Raw genomic sequence first — 27999 nt, 5'->3', positions numbered from 1 at the left:
GGAGAAAGCCAGCATGGCTCTTCTTAACAGCGTCAGCTTCCTGCTCTGCATTCCTTATCACTCAAGGGAACAGCTTTGGCCTCAGGCCTTACTGCTGTCAGAGCTTATCTGAACAGTTCAGCATTCAGATCATTCAACCATGAGCAGCCAACTATCTGAAGCAGGGACAAAAACAGAGGTAGGAAGTCTTTTGAGGGTTTTTTGGACTACAGCTCCCAGGATTCCCACTCAGTATGATTGTTGGTTACATCATCCTTACATTTAAGAAAGCCCAAGAAATCAAAATGAAAAACAAAGTACAATACGTGGGAGGATACGTAAAAGTTAACATTTACTGAGAGATACAGGACTGAGTATTATGAAGGACATACATGGGAGGACATGGCAGTGCAGTCTGATGTAAAAGGCCCAGGCCCGTTTCCCAGCATGCCAAGGGAAAGGGGCCAGCCACTACCAAAACAAGTAACACAATGGAGATAACTGTGGCATATGCATTTGTAACGAAAGAGACCATAATAACATACATTTCTATAAGATCACATCTAGTGATTATATAAATTCATATAGAGATTGTATAAAAAAACTTTATAAAAATATAAAAAGTGTAAAAATGTGCATTTTTTAAAAACAGTATGGCCTGGACAGCTGGGCTGTAAACATTATACTGAGGGGGTGCCCGTGGCGGCGCCTGCGCCACAGTGCCACAGGCAGGCCCAGCAATGAGGCAGGTCTTGTGTCAAGTGTTTGCCATTCTTGGTTTCTGGCTTAGTTCTGGAGGAGGGAGAGTAAAAAAGAGTGTGCACGCACACACGCACACACAGAGGCCCGGGCCAAACAAGAAGGGGCACTAATGCTCACATGCAGCTTTGCCTGCTGCCAGCTTCCCTTTACCCTGTTTTCTCTCGTGTTCAGACTTTTATGTCCCTGCTGACCATCAGCCACTCGCTACAGAAGGAGAGGCAGTGTGAAGTCACAACAAAACCTCTTAGGAGTCTTGACGTATTCCAGATTTGGGGGTATGCGGCCATGCTTAAAGAGTCCCTGCAAGTGAAGTTTGGCAGGGCAAAGCACCAGAAAGGCCTCCCTCTGGCAGCTGTGGTGTTTCTGTAATCGTTCCCTCCATTCCCTTGGAATATGCAGTCAATCCCCAAGGAAGTTCACTGTGTTCCGTCTGCACCAAACATCAGTGTGCAGGACCATAACACTTATGTAGATGAGAGACTCTCAGAGATCTTGCTTTTGTCTCTGGCAACTATTTTGTCTTTGCTAGATGCAAAGCCCCCTTTTACTTCTTCTCTAACTGTTCAAGCAGTGGGTTGGCTTCGTTCTCGGGGGTTTTGACACTGTCTGTCCGCACAATACAAGTGGGGCGGTGACGATTCAGCATCAGAATCAGCTGTTGCCTCTCCTGCTTCAGCTCCTCAATCTGGGCCTTCAACTCAGCATTCATGAGCTCCAGACGCTCAGATTCCTTAAAGCAGAACCAGAGAAAGAAGGAAACTTTAGATCTCCACGTATGAAAAAAAATTAAATAGAAATAGATATGAAATTCACCATATACCATATTTTTCCGTGTATAAGACACCCCCATGTATAAGACACCCCCCACTTTTGTAATCCAAAATTAAGAAAAAATAAGTGGGGCTTAGCAAGTATAGGGGGGAAGGGATCAAAGCACCGCAGGACTGTTTTGATCCCTGCTTTCCCCTCCACTTGTTTTTGTTCTCTCCTCAGTTTACTTCCATGTGTAAGACAACCCTCAATTTTTAGTCTAAAGATTTTAAGACAAAAGTATAGTCTTATACACGGAAAAATACGGTACTTTTAAAAACTTTCTTTGTTAACTGACACTCCTGAGTTTTTAAATGAGAGAAATAACACAGTGAGAAGATTTTTCTGGACCTTTTTTCATGCATCTTAATTAAAATTATTAACCCCTTATTCTGGTGAGACTAGAAGCAAAATTACTTCTGTGGGCTACCATACCCAGAATACTCTAGTGAGCATAACTTTTCTGTTTACTGGACAGGAGAAGAGAAAGGCTCACCCGTTGCAGGAATTCTGTTCTCTCCTTCTTCTTGTTCCTACATCGAGCAGCTGCTACTTTGTTCTTCTCTCTCCGCCTTTTCCTCCTTTCCTCTTCTTCATCTAGCTAAAAAGGAAGTCCCAAGCAAACCATTACAAGTGGACATAAAAGGAAGTAAACATAATTGTATCTTTATGGGAACCTCATGGGAAAACCAAAACCAAAACCAAATGCTGCATTATTCTTGCACATGAATCTTCAAGTAACCTTCCACTGTTTTTGGTAACGCCCTCAATATAACACCCCAGACATACTGTCTCCCGAGATATTTTTGAGATCCCATGGCGAATGCTTTGCCCAGACCATTGGCTCTTTCTCACAGCTGTGCCAAAGTTTATTCCTGCCAGCTTAAACTGTTGTACAGCTTTGCTCGCTGCCACCTATTGCCCAAGCACGGGAGGATGCCTTTCCTTGCCATTTTTTGGGCTCTCTCTCTCTCTCTCTCTCTCTCTCTCTCTCTCTCTCTCACACACACACACACACACACACACACACCCCTTGGTGAGGCCACAGGCCATCTTGTCTTGGCTTACTTTATCCTCTGCAGCACCAGCATTATCCAATTTCCCTTTGCACCTGTTATTAGGACAGGACTTCATTCTGAATGAATGTGTAGAAAAATGTTTTATAATTGTCTTGCTACTGCAGCAAAATACTGACCTTCTTCCATAAAGCTCAGGGAAGCCCACCCTCTTCTCCCACTCCCCACCTCATCCTCACAGTGACCAGGGGAGGTAGATTAGTCTGAGTTATATAATACATGTCCAAAAATCACACAAAGAACCTCACAATCAGTTCTCAAGTGGAGATTTGGGATCTGGAGTTTGCTAACTCAAAGCCAACATTCCAACCACTACTGACAACGCAGGCTTGTTCCACAGTAATTGGCTTGCCAATCCTACAAAAGTGTAAACTCTGGCTAACAGTTAGTATATAAATACGGTATATAAATACTACTGAGTTTGCAGTGAAGGTAAAGTGAGATTTCAACCAGGACCTTTCAGGGTACTCTTGGCCACCACATCAAATCTTATGGAAATCTGCGAAGCAACTGCAACTCTAGAACAGTTCACGATACCATATTTAAGCAAAGGAGTGCAACCTGTATATTTGTATTCATTTATCAAGCCATCAGTATGATGAATTAGTTGCATTCTGTCACTGCCTGAGCAATTAGGCACAGCAAAAGGCATTACTAAACATGCCCTTTCAGTTTTTATTATTACCACACTCGGATGTGACAGTCATTGGTATTTAAATGCCTTATCTTTAGCATTTCTACTCTACCTTTGTATAGGATAATGCTGTACAATTATGTGGCAGGAAAATGTAAATGAAACTAGTATCAAATGTATTAATTCAAAAGAAAAAGTGGTCAAAATCCCATTTCTTACCTACACTCGTGTAAGTGCAATGGTGTTAACTGCAACAAGAAACTGTCACTGCTTTGTTGCTATTTTCCTTGTTGTATGCCAGTCTGCACGCAACAAAGAACACAAGCATTGACTCATCAACTAACAGCAATTTGCTGCTGCAGCTTATGCCATCGCATTGACGCTAGTATATGTGAGTAATAAGCCACTGGCCAGGACAAAAAAGAGGAACCAGCTTCTCCTTGTAAGGGATAACTTCTGCAGAAGTCAAATGCAGGTTGAATGATCTAGAAATGAACAACAGAAGCTTTAGCCAATCATTAGCCGCCTAGAGTGTACTGGCAGCCCAGATAGGCGGGGTATAAATCAAATAAATAAATAAATTCAGAACTGGACTGGTAATTTTGTCTATCCAGAGTGCTATCTTATACATTACTGAGAAGTAAGCCCTACTGAGTTTAACAGGATTTACTGCCAGGGCAAATGTATGCAGGAGAGTAGCCTCAGCTGATGATTTTAGCAGAGTTAGTTTACAGAAGCTGACTTGATGGATGGAAAAAAAGGTTAAAGATTCAGTCACAGGATAGCTGTCATGAAGGGGAATGCGTGTAAAAATCACTGCAGCCTCCCATCTGTCCCCCGCTCACACTCGTCAAAATCCTAATTGTGTGTATGTGCAAATACATGTGTTATACATGATAATTAGAGATGGGGATATTCATATTTGTTTGCAAATACGAATAGTATCTCCACCTCTAATGATAATGCATTTGTTATTGTGTCATCCAAAAACCAGTGCAGATTGGCTCCCACCCGCTTTAGTTTTTAACCCTGATCTTCTTCCTGGCAAGAGATCTCTCACCTATCTCATGCGGCTCCCAGAGGCTTCCTATGATAAACCCAACACTCCATGCTCAGTACTAGACTGTATCTCCGAACAAAAAGCATGCCCTAGTATCCAAAGACCTATTTTTGCTTCAAAATGCAGTGAAATGTCAATTTCTGTATGTTCCAAGCTGACATTTCAGGCTTTCCATGGTGCCCCTGATTTAGCTTTGTGTGCAGGAATCACCTTGAGATACCCAATCCAGTCATCCTAGATCCTTACTGGCCAGTTTGAACTCCCACTTCCAGGAAATCCTGTCTTCGCCCTTTGTGAACAGTTGGTAAAGAATCAAGACCAGTATTTAATCAATTTGCAAGTTCAATTGATAGTTTGTTCTCAAGATCATTATTAGGATTTTAAGTTCATGAAAACCATTCTGATCTAATTCTATGCTTTAATTTATTTTAAGAGCACCTGATTATTTCTGGACTGCTCTTGGTTGGTTCTTGAATATCTATATTGTACTAGAAACTGGAGTTGATTTAGTTATCTTGCCTAGCCTTATTCATGAGCTGATGTCAGGAAACTAGAAAACAGGGGATCATGGTTTCAGTTGCCTTGCAGTTTGTGCCTAGGATAAGCTGACCAGAAAAAGGGGAAGAAAATGTCCAAAGTTAACTGGAAAGCCATAATACCTGTGCTTCATCTCTGTGAGAAGGAAAACTGTAAGGCCAGAGCAAATTCCTTGGTATAGAGGTAATTAAGAGGAATACTTTAAGCTGAAGGGAAGGAAGGGGAAAAAGAAGTTACTCTCTCTTCTGGAAGGTTCAGGGCAATTCGATGCCTGATTAACAGATCTACTAAAAAGATCTAGAAACTGGAATGCTAGATATAAAAATTAGGAAGAGATGTTTAGCCTAGTTTTCTCTTAGGAGAATGCTGTGCTCCTCAGCTACCTGGCTTGCATGCTGCATATGCTCTGGAATTATGCGTAGGTTCTGCCAAAATGTATTAGTTTAAGATAGCTAATTTTCTTATTTTCTTGCGGGATCATTGTGGAATTGTTCTAGCTTCAATGCTTATTTCCTCCACTCCTTTTTTACTGTTTCTGTAACTTTTGAAACTATTTGGAAACATTGTTCTTTTATTTTTCCACACCTTTAATAAAATATAAAATTTTACACCTGTTTGGTTATTTTAAGTGAAGAGGGTTGTTGGTACAAAACCAGGCCTTCACTCAATTATCTACAAGAAGCCTGTGTATTTTGTGGTTATCTGTGAGGCCTGACAGGGACTTCTTAGAGTGTGCCATCCACCTCCTCTACGGAAGATGTGAGGAGACAGATTTCAGCAGTGGAAGAGACCATGAGAGGGCTGTGTATAGAAGAGGACTAACAGAAAAGACCTGAAGAGGGAGACCTGATAGGGGGCAGTATTTTGGTGGGAGAAGGGAGGGATACAAAAGAGAATAAAGGAAGTAAGAAGGGGGAGTTGGAGAAAGAGAGGGAGGAGGAGACATGTTGTTGGGTGACTGAGGAGAAGGATGTGAGAGAGGATTGGGTAGAGATAGTGGAGGTAGATCCTTGGATGGGAGAAGGGACAGAATTCATGGTACCCAGGAATTATGCTGAGAAAGTGTGGAAAAGACAGATATAAACCATCTTATTGGGGTGAAACTGAAGAGAGAGAACAATGAAAGAAATCCAGAAACTGGCAGGAGAGGGAGGTTCAGTGGTGTGAGAGCAAAAGATGTACCACAAGCCCTGGGAGATTCCTTGGGGAGAGTCCTTTCTGACCCAGATTACAGCTAAACCCAAGCAAGAAGGTTTGGGAGCCTCAGATGGACTGGATTTTTCAACCTCATCAATGGGGTTGAGTTATGTGGTGACAAAGGAAACAGGCATATCCTGTAAATGGCAATATAAAGAGTTTAGTCCCACACCTCTACATGTTGAGAGGGATTTGTTACTGTTTGAAGAAAAACTACTGGAAAGAAATCCTCTGAAGCAAGAGGAAGAGATGGCTAGTAATGTTGGCAGCAACAATTTGTTAAAAAAAATTAAAGAATCTTTGATGTTAACTGATGATGTCCGACAGTCATCTATGAGGGAACAAGCAGAAAAAGAAGGGGGAACTGCACCCAATCACAGTATTTTTGGTAGTTCTACCTTGTGGGGCTGGCATGAGCGCCAAAGTACTTAACCTTGTGAATTTTTGCTAATCCCTGGAACACTGCTTAATCCGAGTGATTTAAGTTGTTGGGAGGATACTGGGCAGGAAAATGTCCAACAGCCATAAATATGGCAAAAAAGCCAAAAACTTCATCTTATGATGGATGATAGATGGAGTTGGATATGTTTAGTCTGGAAAAGAGAAAACTGAAAGGTACAGCCAAGTACTGGGCGGCTATGTGGTAGACAGAGTAAGCAGGGAGTTAACACATCCAGGTTAATTCAGATGGGGAATAAACGGAACAGAATGTTTCTTTTGTTTTCAGAGTATTTTGTGGCTTTATGACAGCAAGCCTCTGAAATATGAAATATCTGGGATTCCAAAAGAGAAGTTAATAAAACTTGTAGATTTCTTGCTACTTCATATTTCAAATTACCCTACTACTTTGCCTTTTAATAATATTTTGAGGGATTTCCCCCATTTCCTTTATTGTTGCCTGGAGTGCCTGCCTGCCCTTCCTCTGATAGATTAATGTCTGAACTGCTGGACAAAGCTATCAAAGTGGTAGGAGGGAGACCAGTCTCACCAATCCACCATATTTTGGGGTTTGGGATAGGTGGGGATTGGGTATGTTGCCCTTAGTGACCGTATGTCTGTTTTATTTTGAGTATGATCATGATCATTTCTCTTTCTCACCTGTACTGTTTCCTTCATTACTTCAAGATGATGAGGATGTGATGATAAATGAGAACTTTAATGTACTATTACGACCTGCATAGATCTGTGGTTGATGGATTTTTTTCTCATATACTGCTGTTGTTGCCCACTTTTGGACTGGATGATTGTCTATTGCTGCTTTTTCTGGACTCGTTTGGAAGGTTCTGTAGGGCTTAATTGTCTCTAGCATCAGAAACCAGAATGGGGAAACCAAATCAAAAGAACCAGAAAGATGTGGGTATTTGGGGGTTCACCAAAAGGACATGTGCCTAAAATAACCAGAAACCAAAAGAGGAACCTCCTGATAGACCTTGAAACTAAAGCACTATGAAAGATTTTCCTCTGGGGTAAGTTTGTTCTTTCCTGGTTTGGAGGGCAGGAGCCAAACTAATGGATCCAAATATAAAAAGAATAGATTTTGACTAAATATTAGGAAGAACTTCCCAATGGTAAGAGCTGTTCATCGGTGGAACAGTCTACCTCAGAAGAGGCAGACTCTGGACCTGACCAGACAGGGGGATTTGAAATGGTCTGGTTCACACTTAAAAGGTATGATCTATTTTACTTCTCACTTGAGCGATTTATTTTCCTGTGAGAAGGGTTCACACAAGTCTTTGGATTGCAGGTTTAGACACACGTACATGTACCCAGTCTACTCATGAGTAAGCAGCCAGCAGCAGTAAAGCAAGCTTGCAGCAGTGATACTGGCGTGAGGGGAAAACACTGGAGTGACGGGTGAGGAGACAGAAGGGAGATAACACCCACCCACCTTTTTCCCCAACTTTCCTCCTCCGTCGGGGCTCTGCTAAGGCTGTGCTGCCTTGTGGGAACAGAGTTTATGGAGTTGACACAGCCTCTTTCCTGCCATTTCTTGCAGCAGTTATTCAGTGGGCCACAGTGGCTTTCCATTTTCATTGTTAAAATAAGTGACATAAAGAGCAATACATCAATCTAGTATGGTATTAGAATTCTGCTGTATCAGTTAGGGAATTTTTTTAAAAAAAGACAGAGACAGAGGGCAGGGTTACTCTGTCTTCCTTTTTAATGTCACAATCCCCCTCTTAAATCAAAGGGTTGCCGCCTCTGATAACACTGCCCACAGTTCCAGTGGAGTGCAAACTAACCATCCACACAGGCTACACAATGGAATGATTAGGGATCATTATAATGGGATCATTATATTATGTCGAATTGTGACAAAAAACATGCCTCTAACTCTGTACCAGAAAGCAGCGAAACATCTCTTAAAGGGCAGGATGGGATTATCTAAATAGAAAACACATGCAGATAACACAATTTGGTTTGAACCAAACTGTACCAAGAGCAAACCAAATACTGATCTATACACCCAATCTAGACAGGCCCTCTCTTCCACTGGAGGTTCTGAAGCAGAGGTCGGAGAGCCATCTGGCAAGGATGGTCTAGCTGTGAATTTCTTGCCTTGGCAAAGGGGCTGGACTAGACAGAACCCTCTGGTTCTGAAGGGTATGGCTCCTTCTGAAATCTACAAATCTAATTCTAAGATATGTAAATGTGGTCAATTGTTGTCATATATAAAACTACAAAAACCTGAATAGTAAATATATTATGTATTACCTTAATTACTAAAGTTATCTATTAACCACCAGTCTGTCTTACAACTGAGTGAAGCCATACCTGTAACATCAACATTTCATTGTTTGATTATTGTTTGATCTGTATACCACCAATCTGACTGCAAAGCCAATAGTGGCAGCTCTTCGGTATGTGCTAACCTCGCAGAGCTTGGAAACATCACTTTTTGGACTACAAATCCCATCATCCCCCCCAAACCAGCACAGAAAGTTTTTCCTCTCAGATTCTATCTCACAATGTTGGAGGTAGAGGCATACCATTTCTCATCATTCATCAAAGGGAAATGTCCCCCCCCCCAGTTTCAAAAGGCTCCTCATAATCTAGACCAGGGGTCTCCAACCTTTTCACCCCGCAGACCGGCTGGGGAAAGTGGGGCACGCCCGTGCTTGTGCATATGTGCGAACGAGTGTGGTCGTATGCATGCGTGAATGACGGCACAGTATTTGTGCGGGTGCAAGCACTCATGCACATGCACAAATGGCGGCACAGGGCTTGTGCGAGTGCACATGCACAACAAGCGGCACAGCGCGTGCACGGGCGCGCTGAAATGCACGCCCATGTGCAAATCAGCTGTGTGGGGTGAGTGCTGCAGGTGGGTGGGGCGGGAGGTCTGTCTCCACGGCCCGGTCCGGCTCAGGCCACAGACCAGCACCGGGCTGCAGACCGGGGGGGTTGGGTACTTCTGGTCTAGAGTCTAGACTACAGAAAAAGTGCTATTTGGAAAAATCTATTAGAAACTCACCTCGGTTTTCACAGGCTGAGGCCTCTTACCCAATTTCACCTCCAGAAAATGCATGGGTGAGATCATGGCCCCAATGCTGCGAATGTCAGCATACTTCAGCTCTTCTGCTGTCAAGGTGGTCCCAGGTAGTCCAGTCAAGGGGCCAAGGCCAGGCAGAGCGCCAGCTGTAAGGGATGGGTCTGGAATCTGCCCTGGCATCATAGCAGGATGTGCAATCCCACACCCTACAAAAGAAAAGAAAGAGAACCCGTCAGTCATTAACAGGAAACTGAGCAATAAGGATCCAACAGACACCGCATTCATCGTACATTTTGCAACCTTGACAAAAAGGCATGAATTATGAATTATTTATTTATTTATTTAAACTATTTTTACCCTGCCTTTCTCTTTAAAAAGAACCCAAGACATCTTACGTCATTAAAAACACAACATTAAAAGCTAAATACAGAAAATTATTCAAATATTAAAGAAGAATAACATATTAAAATTTTAAATTAGAAAGCAATACAAAAAACCCAGATTTAGAAGCAACAAAATATAAACCTTTCGTTTCATTGTCTCCTAGACTAGGGGTCCCCAACCCCCGGTCTGCAGACCTGTACCGGTCCGTGGCCTTAGAAGAACTGGGCCGCCAGGAGACATGAATGATGAGCAGGAGGGCAGTGGTGAGTGAAGCTCCGCCTTCTGACAGCATGCTCCTATTAGGTTCTAACGCTGCAGCTGATCTGACAGGAGGCGGCCTTTTGGGCCCCGCTCCCTTCCTCCTGCTGCTAGGTCAGCTGTCCCTGTGGCATTAGAATCTCATAGGAATCTGCATTCCTATTAGGTTCTAAGCCGTCACTGATCTCACAGGAGGCGGAGCTTCAATTGCACCTCACCTGCTGCTCCTGCTCACCATTTCCTTTATGAGCTCGATTCAAAGTTATCCTCCAACAACCTACTGCATAACAAGCAGGCCCCCCCACTGGTCCTTGGGAGAATGGTCTTCAACTAAACTAGTCCCTGGTGTCAAAAAGGTTGGGGACCACTGTCCTAGACAATCAATTAGTTATTAAGGGAAAGCCTGTCTGAGGAGAAAGGTCTTTGTCTGCTTGTGGAAGGGCAGCAAAGATGGGGCCAGCCCGGCCTCCTGTGGGAGGGAGTTCCAGAGTCTGGGAGCTGAAGCATCGTCTCCTGAGCTTGAAGATGTTGTTCTTTTGAATGACAACCAATGAGAGACGAGTCTCCTCCAGGATATCTCCACATGTGTGCTATGCTGTGAAACAGCCACACTAGGAAAACAGGATCCCTAGGTGATCACTAAATAATGTGCATTTTCATATGGCTTCCCAAACTTGTACCGCTACTCAAACAAGTACAAAGAAAGTTGGTTAACAGAGGCGGGAGAAACTGATTGCTACACCAGCTTCCTGAAGTTAATACTCATTAACAAACAAGAAGTAATAATTACCTAACCTAAACAGTTGGCATATTTAAGATATTTATGACCTCAAGGAGGAAGACGGAATGACAAGGAGGAAGTGAACTAGTGGCAGAGATTATTTATGACTAGGAAGCCTACTGTTTCTGCAGACAAAACCTATAAAGCACATGACCTGCAGGCTACATGGATGGCACCGTGGGAGGAAAGCCATTTAAGATCTCCTCCCAGATCCTATTTCCATATGTGTTCATTGCAGTCTGCCACAGGGAGTAAATGAAGAGAGCTTTCAAAAATACCTCTTCACATGTATTAGGTTAAAAATCCACTGGACTGAATGCAGTGACGGAAGGAAACGGAAGCAATAAAAGTTTATTTCATGCCCAGGAATAGCAGGACTGCACCAAAACTAATGACGCCACCATTGTAACCGTTTCAGAGATCTGCCTCTAAAGCCAAGGATTTATTTGTGACTGCCCTCCCTGCGAGAGGAAAGAAAAAGCTAAGAAACGCATATTTAATAACACTGACGAAGAAAAGCACATGTAGCCACTTTCGCCTCCTTATCTGCGCCCAGCTGCCCAAGGCTCAAGAGCTAACTAGGTTACACTTCTTCCCTCCAAGGAGGAAAAAAAACACAGTGGCAAGAAGAGGAAGTCCAGCCTGGCCCCATCCATCAGGCAAAGAAGGAGCAACAGGAGGAAGTCTGCGTCCCCGGTTCCTTGCCAGAACAAACATTCGACTTGAACTGCCATTTGCCCTGCAACTGAGTGAAGAAAACGGAAGGGAAGGACACTTTTTGGCCCATTCATCAGCTAGAGGACTACAGGCTGCCAGGTGGCAAGGGCGAATGCAACCTCGGTTTCGTTCAGAGCTTAAGGGGGGGGGGGAATCATTTTTGAATTATAACTCCCAAAACAGGCATGCCATCATGGCTGCCTTTTCTTTTCTTTTCTCTTTTCACACTTGGATTGGTGATGAAGCTATTTTTGTTCTCTAGAAAATAATTTCTGAATCCAAAGGCACCACTTCTAATGCAAAAGCATGGAAATAAAGACCTGTGTTGTGTGCAATTAAGTCACAGCCAGCTTACAGAGACCTAATAAGGCTTTCAGGGTATTTAAGCACATTTAAGAAGCAGTTTCACCTGTGCCCACTCAGCCACCACGCCTAAATTTTCATGGCCAAGCATGGTTTCAAATGTAGGCCTCCTGAATTCTAGTCTGTCACTGTATCCACTATAGCACATTGAATACAAGACATACAGCTGTTCATTTGTAAGTGCAATGTGTAGGCTGCATAATTAAATTGTAAACTGCCCAGAGAGTGTTTAAAGTGCTATGGGGTAGTATATAAACAGCACACTTTGCTTTTTTTTTAGCTGGCAGAATGAAGAAAATTAGCACAGATGAGCTGAATTAGAATGAGTCAGACTATGAGTCCAGCCAGCCAGCTGCTTTCCAAGATTTATTCCCAACCCTACCAAGAGAATTCCAGTATGCCTTGGTGATCTACCATACAAGTACCACCCAGATTTAACCCTGGTTAGTCTCTGAAACAAGTTGAGATCAGTTTTCTCAGGATAGTTTGGTGGGATGGCTGTATGTGGGCATAAACTGTATTGGGCTCAGAATTACTTTGCTTGTCAAAGAGGACATAGTACCAAACAAATGAAAAACATCAATAGGGAAGACTTTTCCAGATAATCACAGTGGAGTGATTAAACAGGGATATGTGCAAAGTTCTACACCCGGGGGAGGGGAACAAAAGAACAATTACAAGATGGGGGCACTTGGCCCAGTAACACTATGAGTGAAAAGTATGTTGGAATTGTTGTAGATCAAAAGCTAAATATGGGCCAACAGTGCGATGTGGCTGCAAAAAAGGGCAAGTGATATTTTAGGATACATTAACAGAAGTACAGTCTCCAAATTCTGTGAGGTTCTAATCCCCCTCCATTCAGCACTGGTTAGGCCTCATCTAGAATACTGGAAATCATGTTTTAAGTAGGATATCAACAACTGGAGCAAGTTCAGAGAAGGGCAACAAGGATGATCAGGAGAAAGAAAACCAAGCCCTAAGAGGAAAGACTGAAAGAAGTGGGCATGTTTAGCCTTAAAAAAAGAAGACTGGAGGGAGATAGGATAGCACTTTTCTTGAATACTTGAAAACTTGAAAAGCTGTCATACAGAGGAGGGGCAGCATCGGTTCTCAACCATCCCTTAGTGCAGCAGGACACATAATAATGGATTAAAGCTACAGGAAGCCAGATTTCGGTTGAATATCAGGAAAACCTTCTTAACTGTTAGAGCAGTATGACAATGGAACCAATTACCTTGCAAAGTGGTAAATGCTCCAACTCTGGAGGCATTCAAGAGAAAGCTGGACAACCATCTGTCAGATCTGCTTTGATTTGCATTCCTGCACTGAGCAGGGGGCAGGACTCAACAGCCTTATAGGTTCCTTCCAACTCAGTTATTTATGATTCCATGATATCAGGACTCATTGGGGTATGACTACACAGCAGGGAATACATCATGTGGAAGGCTGGACAGGAGGAATTCCAAGCTGGAATTAAGATTGCCGGAAGAAATATCAATAACCTCCGATATGCAGATGATTACCACTCTGATGGCAGAAAGTGAGAAGGAATTAAAGAACCTTGTAATGAGGGTGAAATAGGAGAGTGCAAAAAACGGTCTGAAGCTCAACATCAAAAAAACTAAGATCATGGCCACTGGTGCCATCACCTCCTGGGAAATTGAAGGGGAAGATATGGAGGCAGTGACAGACTTTAGTTTCTTGGGCTCCATGATCACTGCAGATGGAGACAGCAGCCACGGAATTAAAAGATGCCTGCTTCTTGGGAGGAAAGTGATGACAAACCTTGACAGCATCTTAAAAAGCAGGGACATCACCTTGCCAACAAAAGTCCGAATAGTCAAAGCTATGGTTTTTCCTGTCGTGATGTATGGAAGCGAGAGCTGGACCATAAAGAAAGCAGACCGCCAAAGAATTGATGCCTTTGAATTGTGGTGCTGCAGAAGGCTCTTGAGAATCCCCTGGACTGCAAGGAGAACAAACCTATCAATTCTAAAGGAAATCAACCCTGAGTGCTCACTGGAAGGACAGATCCTGAAGCTGAGGCTTCAGTACTTTGGCCATCTCATGAGAAGAGAAGACTCTCTGGAAAAGACCTTGATGTTAGGAAAGTGTGAAGGCAAGAGGAGAAGGGGATGACAGAGGATGAGATGGCTGGACAGTGTCTGCGAAGCAACCAACATGAAATTGACACAACTACGGGAGGCAGTGGAAGATAGGAGGGCCTGGCGTGCTCCGGTCCATGGGGTCACGAAGAGTTGGACACGACTAAACGATGATAGTCCAAATAAGTAAATTTTCCAAAGTCTATCTCCTCCCTTAAATATATCTTATTTTAAAAGTATTCATTTATTTCAACTTATTTTATCTGTTTTTCCAATTTTTTACAGGGGTGATAAATCTTAAGGACCCACATGGCTTTCCCACCCAATATAAGACCAGCCGCCATGGCTATACCAGCAGGTTCCAGCACTATTATTTAGCCACTATAATAATACTAATATTAATACTAGTACTATTAATAATAATAAGGATGATGATGATGATATGATGATGATGATGTCATAGCCTCCAGCTGCAATCCTGTACCTAGTTACCAGGGAATAAGACCCACTGAATTTAGTGGGCCTTACTTCTGCATAGACATGTACAAGAATACTAGAAACATGTTCCGAACTATGATGTTGAAAGGCTTAAGACAGTTCAGAACTTTACTTTCTGATATTCCTACAGGGAACAACATTTTAGGATTCTTAGCCATTAGCCCAATCCACATCAGCTGCTATTTGAACTGTACAATATCCCAAGATGGACTGTAAGGATTTATGACCCTAGAGCTTATGCCTTTTAGAACACAGTTTTTACTTTAGCTTTTAAGAAACAAATTGCACACAGATTCACAACTTGAAAAATGAATGAGAATATAACTCCTTGTAGCTGGCTGGATAGCACAGTGGGTTAAATACCTGGCTATAGAGCCAGAGGTCAGGAGTTTCTCACCATGCCTCCTGGGATAAAAAGCCAGAGTATGTAACCTTGTGCAAGCTCCACAGTCCCAGAATATCCCAGAAGAAGAAAACGGTAAACCAGTTTTGAGTACTCTGTACCATGGAAACCCTTGAAACAGCTGTCACAAGTTGGAACTGACTTGACAACATGTAATTATTCTAGCCACTTATACAGTACAGTACTTGTTTCTTATCTTTCAATAAACTTATTCCAAACCCATCTTGATCCAAAATTTGAAGTTATTTAAATGAAAGCCAACTCTCCTAAACTCAGGCCTTGCTTTCTGTTCAATATTTTTATCTCAGAATTCAAGGGATTTGGTCCCAGAGAAGCCGTCATATGCCTATAGCCTTAGGCTGCAACTCTCTGCACATCATTGCTGAGGAGGAGCCAGATCCATTGAACTCAGGGGGTGAACTGTTTCCGTGGGTCTCAGAGCCAACAATTTACCCCCCAGGACCCTCCTTAGGCTGCTCAGACTACCCACAATGCCAGAACCAAAACTAGAAGTGGCCAGTGAGGGACACAAATTGTCTTGGAGGACTACACTTTGCTCTCTCGTGATTTAATTCAACAGAGCCTGACACACAATCTGAGTGGCCATGTTTAAGATAACAATAGGTTTCCTTGAACTCTGTGTGGCACTGCATGCCAATGATGAGGGATGATGTGAGCTCCAGACCCACAACATTTGAGTGGCTACATGCCTCCCACCACTTCTGGTCAGGTGGGTGCAATGTAAAGAAAATCTTCTCCCTCAGGATATGGCTGTACTATTTCACACATATTCGGAAGGGTGTTTCTTCTACTGAAGCCTAGGAGGCATTATGAGAGAAGACATGCCAAACTGGCTAATGCAGGAGGATGTCTGCAAATTGTCATTTAAATAAAAAACCTTCCAGTAAACTAATCTCACCATTAAAAGATGGGGGGGGGGTGGAGTGGAGAATACACTGGAGCCTTCAAGATCAGTGCAGATCTCTTTCGAAACATCATTACTGTTACATGTTAGGCTCAACGCTATCTGGTGTTTGTGTAAGATCTAGAAAGTTCAGGGCTTTAATTAACACAGTAGCGAAATCACACATATTGGGGCAGGGTGGGATGGGAGGCACGTGCAATTATTCTATACTGGGTAAAACACTAGGCCTGGTTCCTGCAGAGACAGGAATCTGGACTTGCCTTCTGTATCTGTTTACTTTTACTAGAATGATAGGAGCATAACGGGGAGGGGGGGCATTTTATGAACAACGTTCTGGAATGCAGAGGCAAAAGAAAATGTGGTCATAAGCATACACTGCCCAAAGTTAAGGTTGCTTTCTGCAGTGCAGTTCATAGTCTGCAAAGCACTACAGCCAGAACTTGCAAAAGGTATTCTGCTGGACTACAACTCCCAGAATCCCTCAGCCAGCATAGCCACCAACCATGCTGCTCAAGGGATTCTGAGAATTGTTATCCAAAAAGTAAGTTGCCCAATTTGATCCTAGCTGAGAGAAACCTAAGAATCTGTCTTATACCAGCCCTAACTAGTTCTCCACCCTGGATAGCTCTTCGTCTAGCTACTGTTGACAGTCACCTTCCAAGTCCAAGAAAATTCTTTTACATCGTTGTTCTGGGTTTTTCGGGCTCTTTGGCCATGTTCTGAAGGTTGTTCTTCCTAACGTTTCGCCAGTCTCTGTGGCCGGCATCTTCAGAGGACAGCACTCTGAAGAGAGCACAGAGTGCTGTCCTCTGAAGATGCCGGCCACAGAGACTGGTGAAATGTTAGGAAGAACAACCTTCAGAACACGGCCAAAGAGCCTGAAAAACCCACAACAACCATTAGACCCCGGCCGTGAAAACCTTCGCGAATATATTCTTTTACATCCCTCACTGTCTGGCTGAGGGGAGAATCTATAGCATTCTAGATACATTGGAATATGCCTCCTATCATCCATGACTCAATATGGTGACTGGCTATGCTGGCTAGAGATGATAAGGAGACAAAGTCCCACCCACCTAGACAGAAACCTGGCTGGTCCAATTCAGACCAGATGCTTTTCATGCATTGAAACAAGAGGCACACATTCCTGCTCTTAAATAAAGTCATGCTCAGGAGATACCCTGCCATCCATACCCCAAATAAGTGTCAACTGGGGCATTAGCCCAACCACTTTTTCCCCCTTTCTGCTTTTTTTTGGGGGGATGGAGGGACAGAAGAAATAAATGCACAAATGTGTGGAGCCTGCAACCCAGAAGTGTCCCCCCATAAACATGATAGCGACCATATCCGCAACAGAAGGGAGAAGGGCATGCACGCACCCACATGTAGAGAAGTGAGTGAGTTTGCTTTTTAGATATCATCAAACTCTGCTTACTTAGCATCCTCCTTCTCCCATGTGCTCCTGACATAGTTGGCTCCTGCCTATGAAGGCTCGTGAAAAACAAATCTAATCCAAGGATGGGGACCATGTGGTCCTCCAAATCAATCTTCAATTATTGCCTATTTTTGTTAGGGTCCATCTGAGTTACAGTCCAACAATATCTGGAGAGGCATACGCCCCTTGTCCCTGATTTAGTTTTTGGCAGCACCCATCAGGTTGGGGAATGCTGTTCTACAGCAATGGTTCTCAACCTCTTATCCTCCCCCCTCCCCAGCCGGCCCTAGAATTCCTGGTTATTGGCCATGGTGGTCAGGTCTTCTGGGAGCTGAAATCCTACACCTAGTCTTCAAAGATGTTCCTTCAAAACATCTCATTCAAATATCAATTGAAACAAGTTACTTCTCAAACTACTGAGGAGCCTATTAGTTCAACATTAGCATGCAGGCAAACTCAGCATAAAATGTTAGCAAAGAAAGGAAAACAATGGCATACTATTGAAAGCATGGTCTATTCTGGAAATCCCTCCATTGCAACAACAGCAAGATCTGCAGCCATTGCTAATATTTGTGAAAGGGAATTAGATACCTGCAAACTTTAGGAAGATAAAGGCCAGGACAAAAAGTCAGAAATTAGAGGACAAAAGACAGCAATTTACCTTTCATTTATCTGTTAAATCCCCCAAAGCAAGCCAAGAAATCCCAAGACCTCCAAATGCAGGGAAGGTAGATTTGGAATTGGTTAGCAAGCAATACCTGCCCCCACAAATAAGCCTTTTATAAATTACTAGGGGGTGCACAAAAGGTTTGACATCCCAACAACTGGTATCCCAGACACCACTGCAAAATCTTGCAGATTCCCCGTGGAGATCCCTGGCAAAAATCTGCAGATAATTTTCATGCAGGCTTCAAGAAACAAGTTGAAAAATTCCTAGCCTGACTCAGTGAAGCATTTGTCTCTGTTAAGCTTCCCAATACACACAGAGAGAGAGAGAGAAAGTTTGGCAGTGGTTGCGTTCCAGGGCTGGTAATACAAGCTATGAAGCAAGCTGCCAAGACAAGCAACAAAGCGAGCCAGGCCCCATTTCATTGGCCACTATATGTTGCATATGGCCCTGGAACCAGCCAAGAGAGTGTTCTCACCCACCTTGAGGGCATAGGAGACCCTGTGTTTTCAAACACACCTCCACAGGGCCTTCATTAAAAGGAAAATGGAAACATAATGTGACTCCTGCTTACTCTTTTCTCCCCTTCTCTCTCATTTGGTATTTTGCCTTCCCTTCAATTTGATCTTCAGCCCATTTCCCTACTACCAAGGGCAGGGAGTGGAGAAAAGCAAGAAATGCCTTCTGGAACAGAGCACAGATTTTCAACTCCCTTTCATGCCTGACTGCTGAACTGAAACAGTGGACTTAGGACTGCCTCTAATCACCCATCCAGTTTCAAGGGGACCCTTCCCTTTCCCTCCGGTTTAAGAGAGATGGAAGCAGGAGAAACATTCACAGAACAGCACATTTCGATCAATCTCTTCACAAACCCCCCCGAGAAGGTCTCCCATGGGACAGAGATCTGCCTGCTTTGAACTCACACAATCATCTGTTCGTGTCATCACACCATGCAAACCAGTGGAGTGGAAAAAAGTTACCGACAGAAAAACAGAATCCCTCCCCATTGTTGCACTCAACAAAATGGGCACTTGTTAGACCCTATGTCTTTAACTGGAAACTATACTCCAGGGCTTAAGACTCAGTTTTTCTCCACTCTGTCCCTCTGTAGATAAGGAGCATAGGGCCACACACTGCTGTCTTGTAATCATCAGGATGATGCCCAATGTGGAAGAAAACACAACATTAAGGTAGGGAGGAGAGAAACTCACTGGCTCAGAGAAGACGAATTTGCTAATAATCTTCCAAGCAACACATGAACCAGTTTCTTGGATAATGTCAAAAGGGCCCGGAAGTCCAGCATCCAGTTGGAAAGAACAGCCAAAAAGATGTTGGCAAACAAAACAGACAAAACACAGAAAATATGCTGCCCTAGAAAGATGCTCTCCATGCCTCGTGCAAGTCTGCAAAAGTTAACCTGCATGTCCGCCTCAACGTGCTAGAAAAGGTGTGGCTAAAATAACAAGACATGACTAAAGCTGTGGAACTTGCAAGCCTCTGAAAGCACTTTTCTAGCTCCTCCAGGCAGGGCCGAGCCCAGTTTAAGTAACACCAGCATGTCCATGACACTCGGCTCACGCAACAATGCTGTCATAACTAGCGAGCCTCTGTCTCAAAGCAGAAACTTTCCTTGCAGCTTCACCTGACACAGGGATGAAGGGGATCCATATACCCAGGAACTATCAGCAAGGGCACTCCTGGGAGGAAAAGAACAGGCACCCACAAGAACATCAACAAGAATACCATGTGGGAAACAAGCTGGGGCAGAAAAGCACTGGGCTACCACTGTCACATAGTATACAACAGGCCTATGCAAGATGTTGCCAGATTGCTATATATGTGCTGGGCAAGTTCCAAACATCCCTTTTTTGAGCTCGGAAAAAAATTTTGGGGGGAGAGAACTACAGCCAATTTGGGGTGCTCTCATCCAAAAGGTAACTTTCCCAGCTCTGTCTATCATCTGCAGCCTTCTTGGTGGGAACAAACAAAAGTCGCACCAATGACCATCCAAGTCGGTGCGGAGTGCCTGTCCATTTTTTGCTGCCTGGTGCAGGTAGGAAGCCAAACTGTACAGTCCATCCTTAACAGATTGTCTCTCCCATATGTGAATTGCTGTGGTGGTGCTGGTGGGAGTAGGGAGACCTCTGTTCTGCTCCTACAGCCCTCGTTATGGGAGGTGTGGAGGGAACCCAGAGACGTTTGGGTAGAGTGGGCGGCATATAAATTAAATAAATAAATAAACAGCAACAGAGCAAAACTTGGGAGACTGAAGAGGGAGGCAGGCCTTATCACAGGCAAAGAGAAGAGCTTCACCCACAGTGGTGCAAGCAAAACAGATGTGGTGGTGTAGAATAAGAAGAGGGTACTTATTTGGATGGCGATGAGAAAGAAGGATTAAGAGCAAATTGTCTTAAAAGAAAGCAATGGATTGAGATGGGAAATTTTAAAAAAAATACTTCCTGCATTTAACAAAGAAATCCAGCCCTCTAAGTCACCTGAAGTGCTCACACCCATTAGAGGGTCACCTTTGGCTCTCTTGCAACTTGCAACCCTCATCTACCTACTGATGTAGTAAGTTTTCACTAGAGAGGATCTCACCAGCATGCAATGGGTTAGTTAAGAAACTCCAGGTCCTTTTGCAGTCCCAAGGATCTGGGCCTGGAAAGGAAGAAAAGGGCACCCGATAAGCCCCCAAAGTAGCAGTAGGCATGACACAAACCTCCCAAGGTATTCGGGCACCTCGTGTGCCTACTGATATTCTGCATAAATTAATCCTAAACGAGTTGAGCGCCACGGTTTTCTCCTCCATCACCAGTGCTAAGGGGTAATATCATATTACAACAATTCCCAATTCACCCACAACAAGAAACTGAAAGGGCAGCGGCAGCAGATCCTACTCTTTTCTGCCACTCTGCATGTCAGCACGACGGTGGTCGAAAAAAGGTTGCTCGGGAGGTAGCCATCTCGACCGCGGGAAATGCTCAAAGGGCCCGGCGCGGACCGTCCGAAGGAGGCTTTTTGCTGCTCCACGCGCGCGGCGCCTCCGAAAGCGGGCCGCCCTCCCGCCCGCCCGGCCATCCATCCATTGAGCCATCCACACACCCACACACCCACCCACTCAGCCAGCCGGCCGCCGAGCCGCCCCAGCCCCACCGCGAGCCGTTCCTGCTGCACCCACCGAGCTGACGGCGCAGGCGGCGGGGGTGCCCCGGGGGCCCGGCTGCAGCGGGAAGCGGCTTGCCCGCTCAGCTCCGCCGCAGCCGCCCAGCTCTCGGGCCCCGCTCGCCTTCGGGCCCGCCGCGCCGCGCCTCGGCCGGTCCCGAGGGCGGTCGCCGAGGCCCCCGAGACGCCCGGGTAGCGGCGGGGGTGGTGGCGGTGGTAGCGGCGCCGGCACCCACTGCCGTCCCGTCGCGGCGACCCGGCTCCTTCCCTCGGCGTCCCTCCCGTCGGCTGCGTCGGGCGGCTGGGGAGGTTGCATCAGCCCCGGTTATATAGCGCGGCCCCTGGGCTGGCGGGGAGGGGTCGGGAATGCGGAACCTGCCGGGCTGCCAGCTCCAGACGTCAAGGTGGGAGGAGAAGAGGGGACCGCAGGGGAGGAGAGCGCCGGCCCGGGAGGCGGGACCACCTCCAAGGGCAACGCTCCGGCTGGCTACCGGCAGCGCCTCGGGGCGCCCTCCTCCTCCTCCTCGCCCGGCTCTCGTCCTTCGCCAGCCGCCGCCTCTTTTCCTAAGAAAGGCCAGCGATCAGGCCCGGAACCTATTTTCAGTGTCAGGACTCTGGAATGTGCCGAGCCACACACATACACACACAGAGAGTGCTTCTTGAGCATGTGCAGAATGCTGACTTGGGTTGCATAACACATCCGGAGTAAGAAAGGGAGCGTGCCTTCAGGTCAGAGGGCGTGATTTCGGCCCCAGCATCTTCCCTCGTCTACAGATAAAAAGCGGGGCGGGGCGGGCTTGACGCACACGCAAAACACTAGGGTTGACTGGGGATTAGTGGATTTGTAGTCCAGCACATCTGGAGAGCTGCCGGTTGGGAAATCAGGAAAGATCCAGTAATTCTGATCCCATTCCTAAACCTCTGCCCTTCCAAATATTTCAGTCCAGGTCTACAGTCATTTAGGGGGAGGGGTTGTGATAAACTAAATTGTCCCTTCCCTTTCTGCCGATCTTGTCTCATATTACTCTAGTCTTAGGGATTTTTCTCTTTTCCTTCTCCAAACTTCCAAGAAGTTTCTTATTGTCAATGGTTCCACACGCAACACGATTTTTCAAAAATCACATTTGCACAACACTCTCTTGGATCTAACAGTAGAACTATTCAAGGTACTAGCAATTTTCAAGGAGATAATAATAATATTCACATGCCATCAAGTCAATTCTGACTTATGGCAACCCTTTTTAAAGGTTTTCCAGGTAAAGAAGTGGTTTACCAAAAGAGACAGCTGTGTTATATTTCAGGACATATAATAAAATGAGAACAAAAGAAAAAGCTAAAAACACAAATCTGCTACTCCTTATGATGCTCTAATACTTTTTGTTGTTTTTTTTGTTATACATAGACAAATGTGCAGATATGGAGGTTATTAAGAAATAGATTGATAAACGGACACACTGCCAGCAAAAAGTTTGAGATGGATATGTTGCTACAATATTTTGGCTTCAGTCCAGCTGACAATATCAGATAAATTAGGCCCATTAAACCAACTGCTGAACATGGAGCCACCAGCACTATTCAGTGGATCTTCTCTAGTTGAAAGTCACAATTGGATTCCGGCCTTACATTCTCTAGAACTCTTCTGCAGGTGTGGTGGTAAAAAACAGGAACTGATGCAGGAGTTTTGAAGAACTTAAACATTTTATTTCTTTCTTTTTTGCATTTATAGTTGATCCTGTGGATTTTGGATGTTGCTTTATTTCAAATTTTACTTTTAAAATTTCAAAATTCAATTTTGTCTTATTAAAATCTGTTATTTATTTATTTATTATTATTCAGAGGCCTGTTTAAAAGCTGGTTTACTTCTGTGGATCAACATACGGTAATCTCTTTTTTTAAAACATATGATTGATATTTTGATTTTAAGTGGTTCATTTCCAATGTTTCCTATAAAATATGAGGACAGGAAACTTTTTGCTCAGTAAAAGCTATTCTCCTTCACTTAATTTCACGCTAGACATTGAGAACTTTGTTCCATATCTGCTATGTTTCAATGAAGGACAAATTCTACCCCAGATGCATTTTTTCGTATTTTACTTTGTTCCTGTTTTGTTCCTTTCTGTATTGTTTTCTTCCTTTTGTTTTGTTTTGTTATCTTCTCTAGAAAGGGAAGTACTAGAGTACTTGTTGGTAACCTGTGGTCTTCCAGATGTTGTGGGACTGCAATTCCAACACCATCTGGAATATAGACAAGGGTGGTGGGAATATCTGACAACATGTAGAGGGCCACCAGTTGCCAGGCCTGGATTTTAAGAAAACCAGAATAAACAGAGTCCGTAAATAGACACTACAAATCCACTATTAGATCTTTATCCAGAAGGATTACAGGAAAATGTTTTATGTGTCCTGATTTAAAATTTAAAATGTGGCCCCAAATGAATTTATTGTTTTAAAGAACATTTCAAAGAAGAAAAATAAGGTATGCCTATGATTGTAACTAGGTTCAGAAAAGGATGGATGTGTTTCTTATGCATCCACAGCTAGTCCAAGATATTAGGCTGCCTATGGTGGAGTGGCAAATCATGCTGCCTCAGCTTGAGGGCCCTTGTATCCATAGCCTTACAAATTATTTGGGCACCTGAGGCGGAAAAATCCACAAGCACTTATTTACATTACAGGCATTAGAAACAGGACAAGGAACAACTAAGTAACGAACACCTTGTCAATCTTTTATGGCATACAGAATCTGCTATCTGAGGCAGCTACCTGTTTACATAGTGGTAGAGCTGGCCCTGAAAAACTGGCTGACTTTCCAGTCTTTAAAAAAAAGCAGTTTTATTGTCCTTTTGCACAAAACAAAACAAAAAAAATCACTTCTCTGACCTCCTGCCACGCTTTCACTGCCATCCTGGCCATTCCAGTAATATTGCAGCAGTGGAGCAGAACTACTCTTACGATCAACAATAATCTAGCACAATTTATTCCCCTTCCAAAAGAGAAAAAAAAATTGACTATGTCCCTTTCATTTATCAGTACTGTAATATGTAACCTCAGCTGGGCACTTTGTCTGGAGTATAGGATAGCAATGGAAGTGTGATGAGGAATATGGAGGGCCACAGATTCCCACTTCTGCCTCCCTGATTATTATTTTTACAGGAAAATGTTTGTGTATCCTGATTTAAAATGTGGCCCCAAATTAATTTATTGGGCACTTTGTCTGGAGTATAAGATAGCAATTGAACCTTTATGAGGAAGGTGTTGCAAGGGTGTAGGATTTCTCACCCTATAAATCTTGTTAGACTCCAGTTCCCATCAGCCCCAGCTAGCCTGGCCAGTAGTGAGGCATGAGAAAAATTGGTTATTATTTTTAGCTCCCCTATGAAGAACCTGCAGTATGCATGCTCTTGGGACAGGAAACCCTAAATCCCAGTTCAGGTTTTTGGTGAATGCAGGCATGAAGGAAACACATTCACGTCACAGATACAGTATAAGTCTGCTTGGTTTAAAAGCATTTCACCAATGAAAGGAACTGTGCCAAAAGGCAACTTCAGTTGAAAGGTGAGGAACTGGACGACTAGCAAACTGCTCCTTTGAACAGTGGTGGCAGTGGCTGCCTTTCCTCTGACAAAGGGAAACCACCATTTGATGGAGGTGGCACCAGTTGGGAATAATCAGGAGTTCCAGTGCATGCAAAAGGGGCTGGAAGACTCCCAACACTCCCCTCCATAAAATACCACCAAAAGCAGTGTTTTATTGAGTTTTTCTCCTGTGGTGATGTTATTACTGAATGTAATTTTGTTTTGTCTGCATGGCAATAAGCTAAATGAGAAATGAAAGAAGATGAAACATTACGATGAAGAAATAAGAGATACAAAGAATATGGTACATGAAAGACCTTAATGGAAATGCACAATCAACAACATTTTTCTTATTTGAGAAAGTGCTTTCGGAGTGAGGAGGAAACACAAAAACAGACAGTGGACACTAAAAAGCATTAATTCTTGTTCTGCACAGATATTTCAATCCTATACATATTTACTGTGGAATAAACCTCTTTGAGCAGAATGGAACTTATTTAAGCACTAAGCATGTATGGGTTCAGAACTTGAGAAAGCTACATTTTGGACTACAACTTCCAAAGTTTCCCAACTACTGTACTGTGGGCATTGGCCATGCTGGTTGAAAAATTCTGGGAGTTGTGATCTTAAAAAATAACATTCTAACAGGACTGGCCTATCATAAAACACAGCCAAGCATTTTCAGTTAGATGATAAATACATTCACAACATATATACTATATCTGAGATATCCTATGACTAAAACCATGTGACTACGTGAATCCTTTCTCAAACTTTGCCCTTATGCTACTCCTCTCATAAATGGTCACATTCCTTGTTACATCATTCCCTACAGTTACAAACTTTATGTAATAACGATGTACAGAATACCTTCACTTGACTTGTCTCCCCTACCCACCTCAACTTCACAGCTGTGTTTATCAAGATTTAGTATCCATAGTGGTAAAGATATACACAAAATTCTGTAGGGCCACCAGCATTTTTAACACCCTGGAATCCAATTGAACAAGCCCAGACAATATCAACGTTTGACCTGAGAAAACATTCCATCACTAGCGGAAATATGCTGACAGCAAGTCAAATGTGAAGGAGTCTGAGCATCACATGGGACATGGTCTGCTTCATTCACAGATGGTGATGATGTCAGTGGTTTTGGTTCACAGTGTTAACTCTTTGTATATCATAAGAAAGACCTGTAGTCTCAACCAAAGAATCCTACTTCCCTGAGATCTATTTTCACACCACTGTTTTGTAGAGGAGTGGTACTATTAATAATTCTGACCCTATCAGCATGGAAGTGTTTCCTCTCTTTCTCTTCCTTGGATTCTCTATTTAGTATACAGTCATGGCCAAAAATATTTCTCAACTTTTCTCCATCTTAATTGGTTACAAGTGTGATTACTATTTTGCCCAAACCTCTTACTTGCAACAGGTGTGTCTAAATACAAATTAAAGGAGCATCACATGCAACTGCAACAGTTTTCTGAGAGAAGGGTTGCATTTTCTGACATAACTGCAAGGGTGCCAATACTTTTGGCCATGACTTTATCTAAGAAATGCATTTTGATTTACAGATGCTCACACAAATAAATTTGTTAGTCTTTGAAGTGTCATCGTTTTTTGCTTTTTCTCTCTTCTTTTTCTTTTATTCCCCCCCCCTTTTTATTTTGCCAATACTGCACACTACACTTAGTTCTAGCCATTTGATGGCACTTTACTGGCATGGTTGCATCCTAAAAAAAATCCTGGGATTTGTAGTTTGGTGAGGCACTTACATAGAATTCTGGCCTGGAGAACCTTAGTGGTGTTGTCCAGGAACTAGAACTAGAACTCTAGCAGAGAAATGCAAGCACTAAACTACAACTCCCAGTATTCTCTAGAACAGACCAGCATCAGTTACAGTGGTATACAACCCTAAAACCATGTAGAATAAATACATTTATCAGACTAGCCAGTGTTAATCTGCACTTTGTGCTAAGCTGCATTCGCCATTTTTTGCCCGACTACCTACCACTAGCTAGATTTTGACACTTACTTTCCACTGTCTCTTATTATTTCTGCAAACACCAGGCATAAAATTCTATCATTAGTTTTCAAATGCCTTGATAATTATTTAGGCAGAAAGAAATGCTTATATATCAAATACTTGTCTTATATCACACCTTGAGAAAAACAGAACAGCAAAGGGGTTATTCTGCTGTAGCAGAAAAAAATAAGAATAACCAAAAATGTATTTTAACAGAATTAATAACTAGTGAAATATAGTACAAAATGGGGGGGGGGAGGAACATCTACTATATTCCACCTAGGTAAAAGTTTAAATTGACAAAAGTGAATCTATTGTTTGTGGGGAGCCCTACCATTCGGCTGACTGAGGCAAGCATGATTAATAATTAATAACAATTTTATCAGTGTGGTACCTATGTTTTAATTGCAATTAGTAAAATGTAACAGAAATCTGAAAACCATGAACAGATTTCAGATTTTCCAATTTAGAAAATTGCTTTGTGCTCAAGTTTATTTTATTCCCAAATAACAATATTTAGTTATTTAATAACTTTTTGTATTAGCACTCTCAACTGGTGCTTCCTGGAATGAAAGGAATGGTGAAATTTTTAACAATGGTGTTTCTGAACCGCTGCTGTATTTTAAGAACCTGAGAAAAATTGTGATAGATCAAATCAAATGCCTACCTATCAACAGTTCATTCATGTAGCAATCAAGTAGATATCAATGGGAAGCCGACAAGAAAATAAATGAAATGGTGCAGTCTTCCTTTTGACAGGCTACAATTTTATTTCTGTTAAGTCATCATTAAACACTGTAAGAACTCAAGTTTTTCAAAATGATTTTATTACTTTAGCCTTTTATGGAGGAGTTTCTGTGCATTTAAGACCTGAATGACATACAGAAATCTCACTAGTAAGAAGCTTTCCCCATGACTAGTTGGGGAGTGCTGTGTTGAATTTGAGAACAACAATCGGACTTTTGAAGAAATTAAATCGAGGTAAAGAAATGAACAAATGAGTGTGTGTTATGTGACATCATGTTACATGCCGCCTACAGTAACCCAAGGTATGTGAGATATTTCAGGAATGGTTTTGCTGGTGCCATCCTCTCCCCATTAGTGTTCATAGCTGAATGGGGATTTGAATGCAGATCCCCTTGTCTTGATCAG

The 27999-nt window shown here is 43.2% G+C and overlaps 1 protein-coding gene and 1 long non-coding RNA gene across 2 annotated transcripts; one reads left to right on the top strand and one right to left on the bottom strand.

The window, feature by feature from the left end:
• Positions 1-314: 314 nt before the first annotated feature.
• Positions 315-21631, bottom strand: JDP2 (Jun dimerization protein 2). Its single transcript, XM_072986444.2, has 4 exons — positions 21263-21631; positions 9531-9754; positions 2048-2152; positions 315-1471 (listed from the first exon to the last, which is right to left on the bottom strand). Exons 2-4 carry the CDS (start codon positions 9729-9731, stop codon positions 1286-1288), a joined length of 492 nt encoding a protein of 163 aa, XP_072842545.1. The 5' UTR covers positions 9732-9754; positions 21263-21631; the 3' UTR covers positions 315-1285.
• Positions 21621-27754, top strand: LOC144589048 (uncharacterized). Its single transcript, XR_013544913.1, has 2 exons — positions 21621-21975; positions 22649-27754. It is a non-coding gene; the product is annotated as an uncharacterized LOC144589048 (long non-coding RNA).
• The last annotated feature ends 245 nt before the right edge of the window (positions 27755-27999 follow it).

This window comes from Pogona vitticeps, chromosome 1 (assembly GCF_051106095.1).
Source record: "Pogona vitticeps strain Pit_001003342236 chromosome 1, PviZW2.1, whole genome shotgun sequence".
Taxonomy (NCBI): domain Eukaryota; kingdom Metazoa; phylum Chordata; class Lepidosauria; order Squamata; family Agamidae; genus Pogona; species Pogona vitticeps.
Note: the sequence above shows the minus strand (reverse complement) of the source record. Positions and strands in the feature narration are given on the sequence as shown.

What these genes read in the sequence shown, in the direction of transcription:
- JDP2 (XM_072986444.2), bottom strand. Translation starts at nt 9,731, where the DNA reads ATGATGCCAGGGCAGATTCCAGACCCATCCCTTACAGCTGGCGCTCTG. An exon ending in CTCAGCCTGTGAAAACCGAG is followed by an intron (nt 2,153 to 9,530) that starts GTGAGTTTCTAA and finishes CTTCCTTTTTAG; the next exon opens with CTAGATGAAGAAGAGGAAAG. An exon ending in GAACAGAATTCCTGCAACGG is followed by an intron (nt 1,472 to 2,047) that starts GTGAGCCTTTCT and finishes TTCTGCTTTAAG; the next exon opens with GAATCTGAGCGTCTGGAGCT.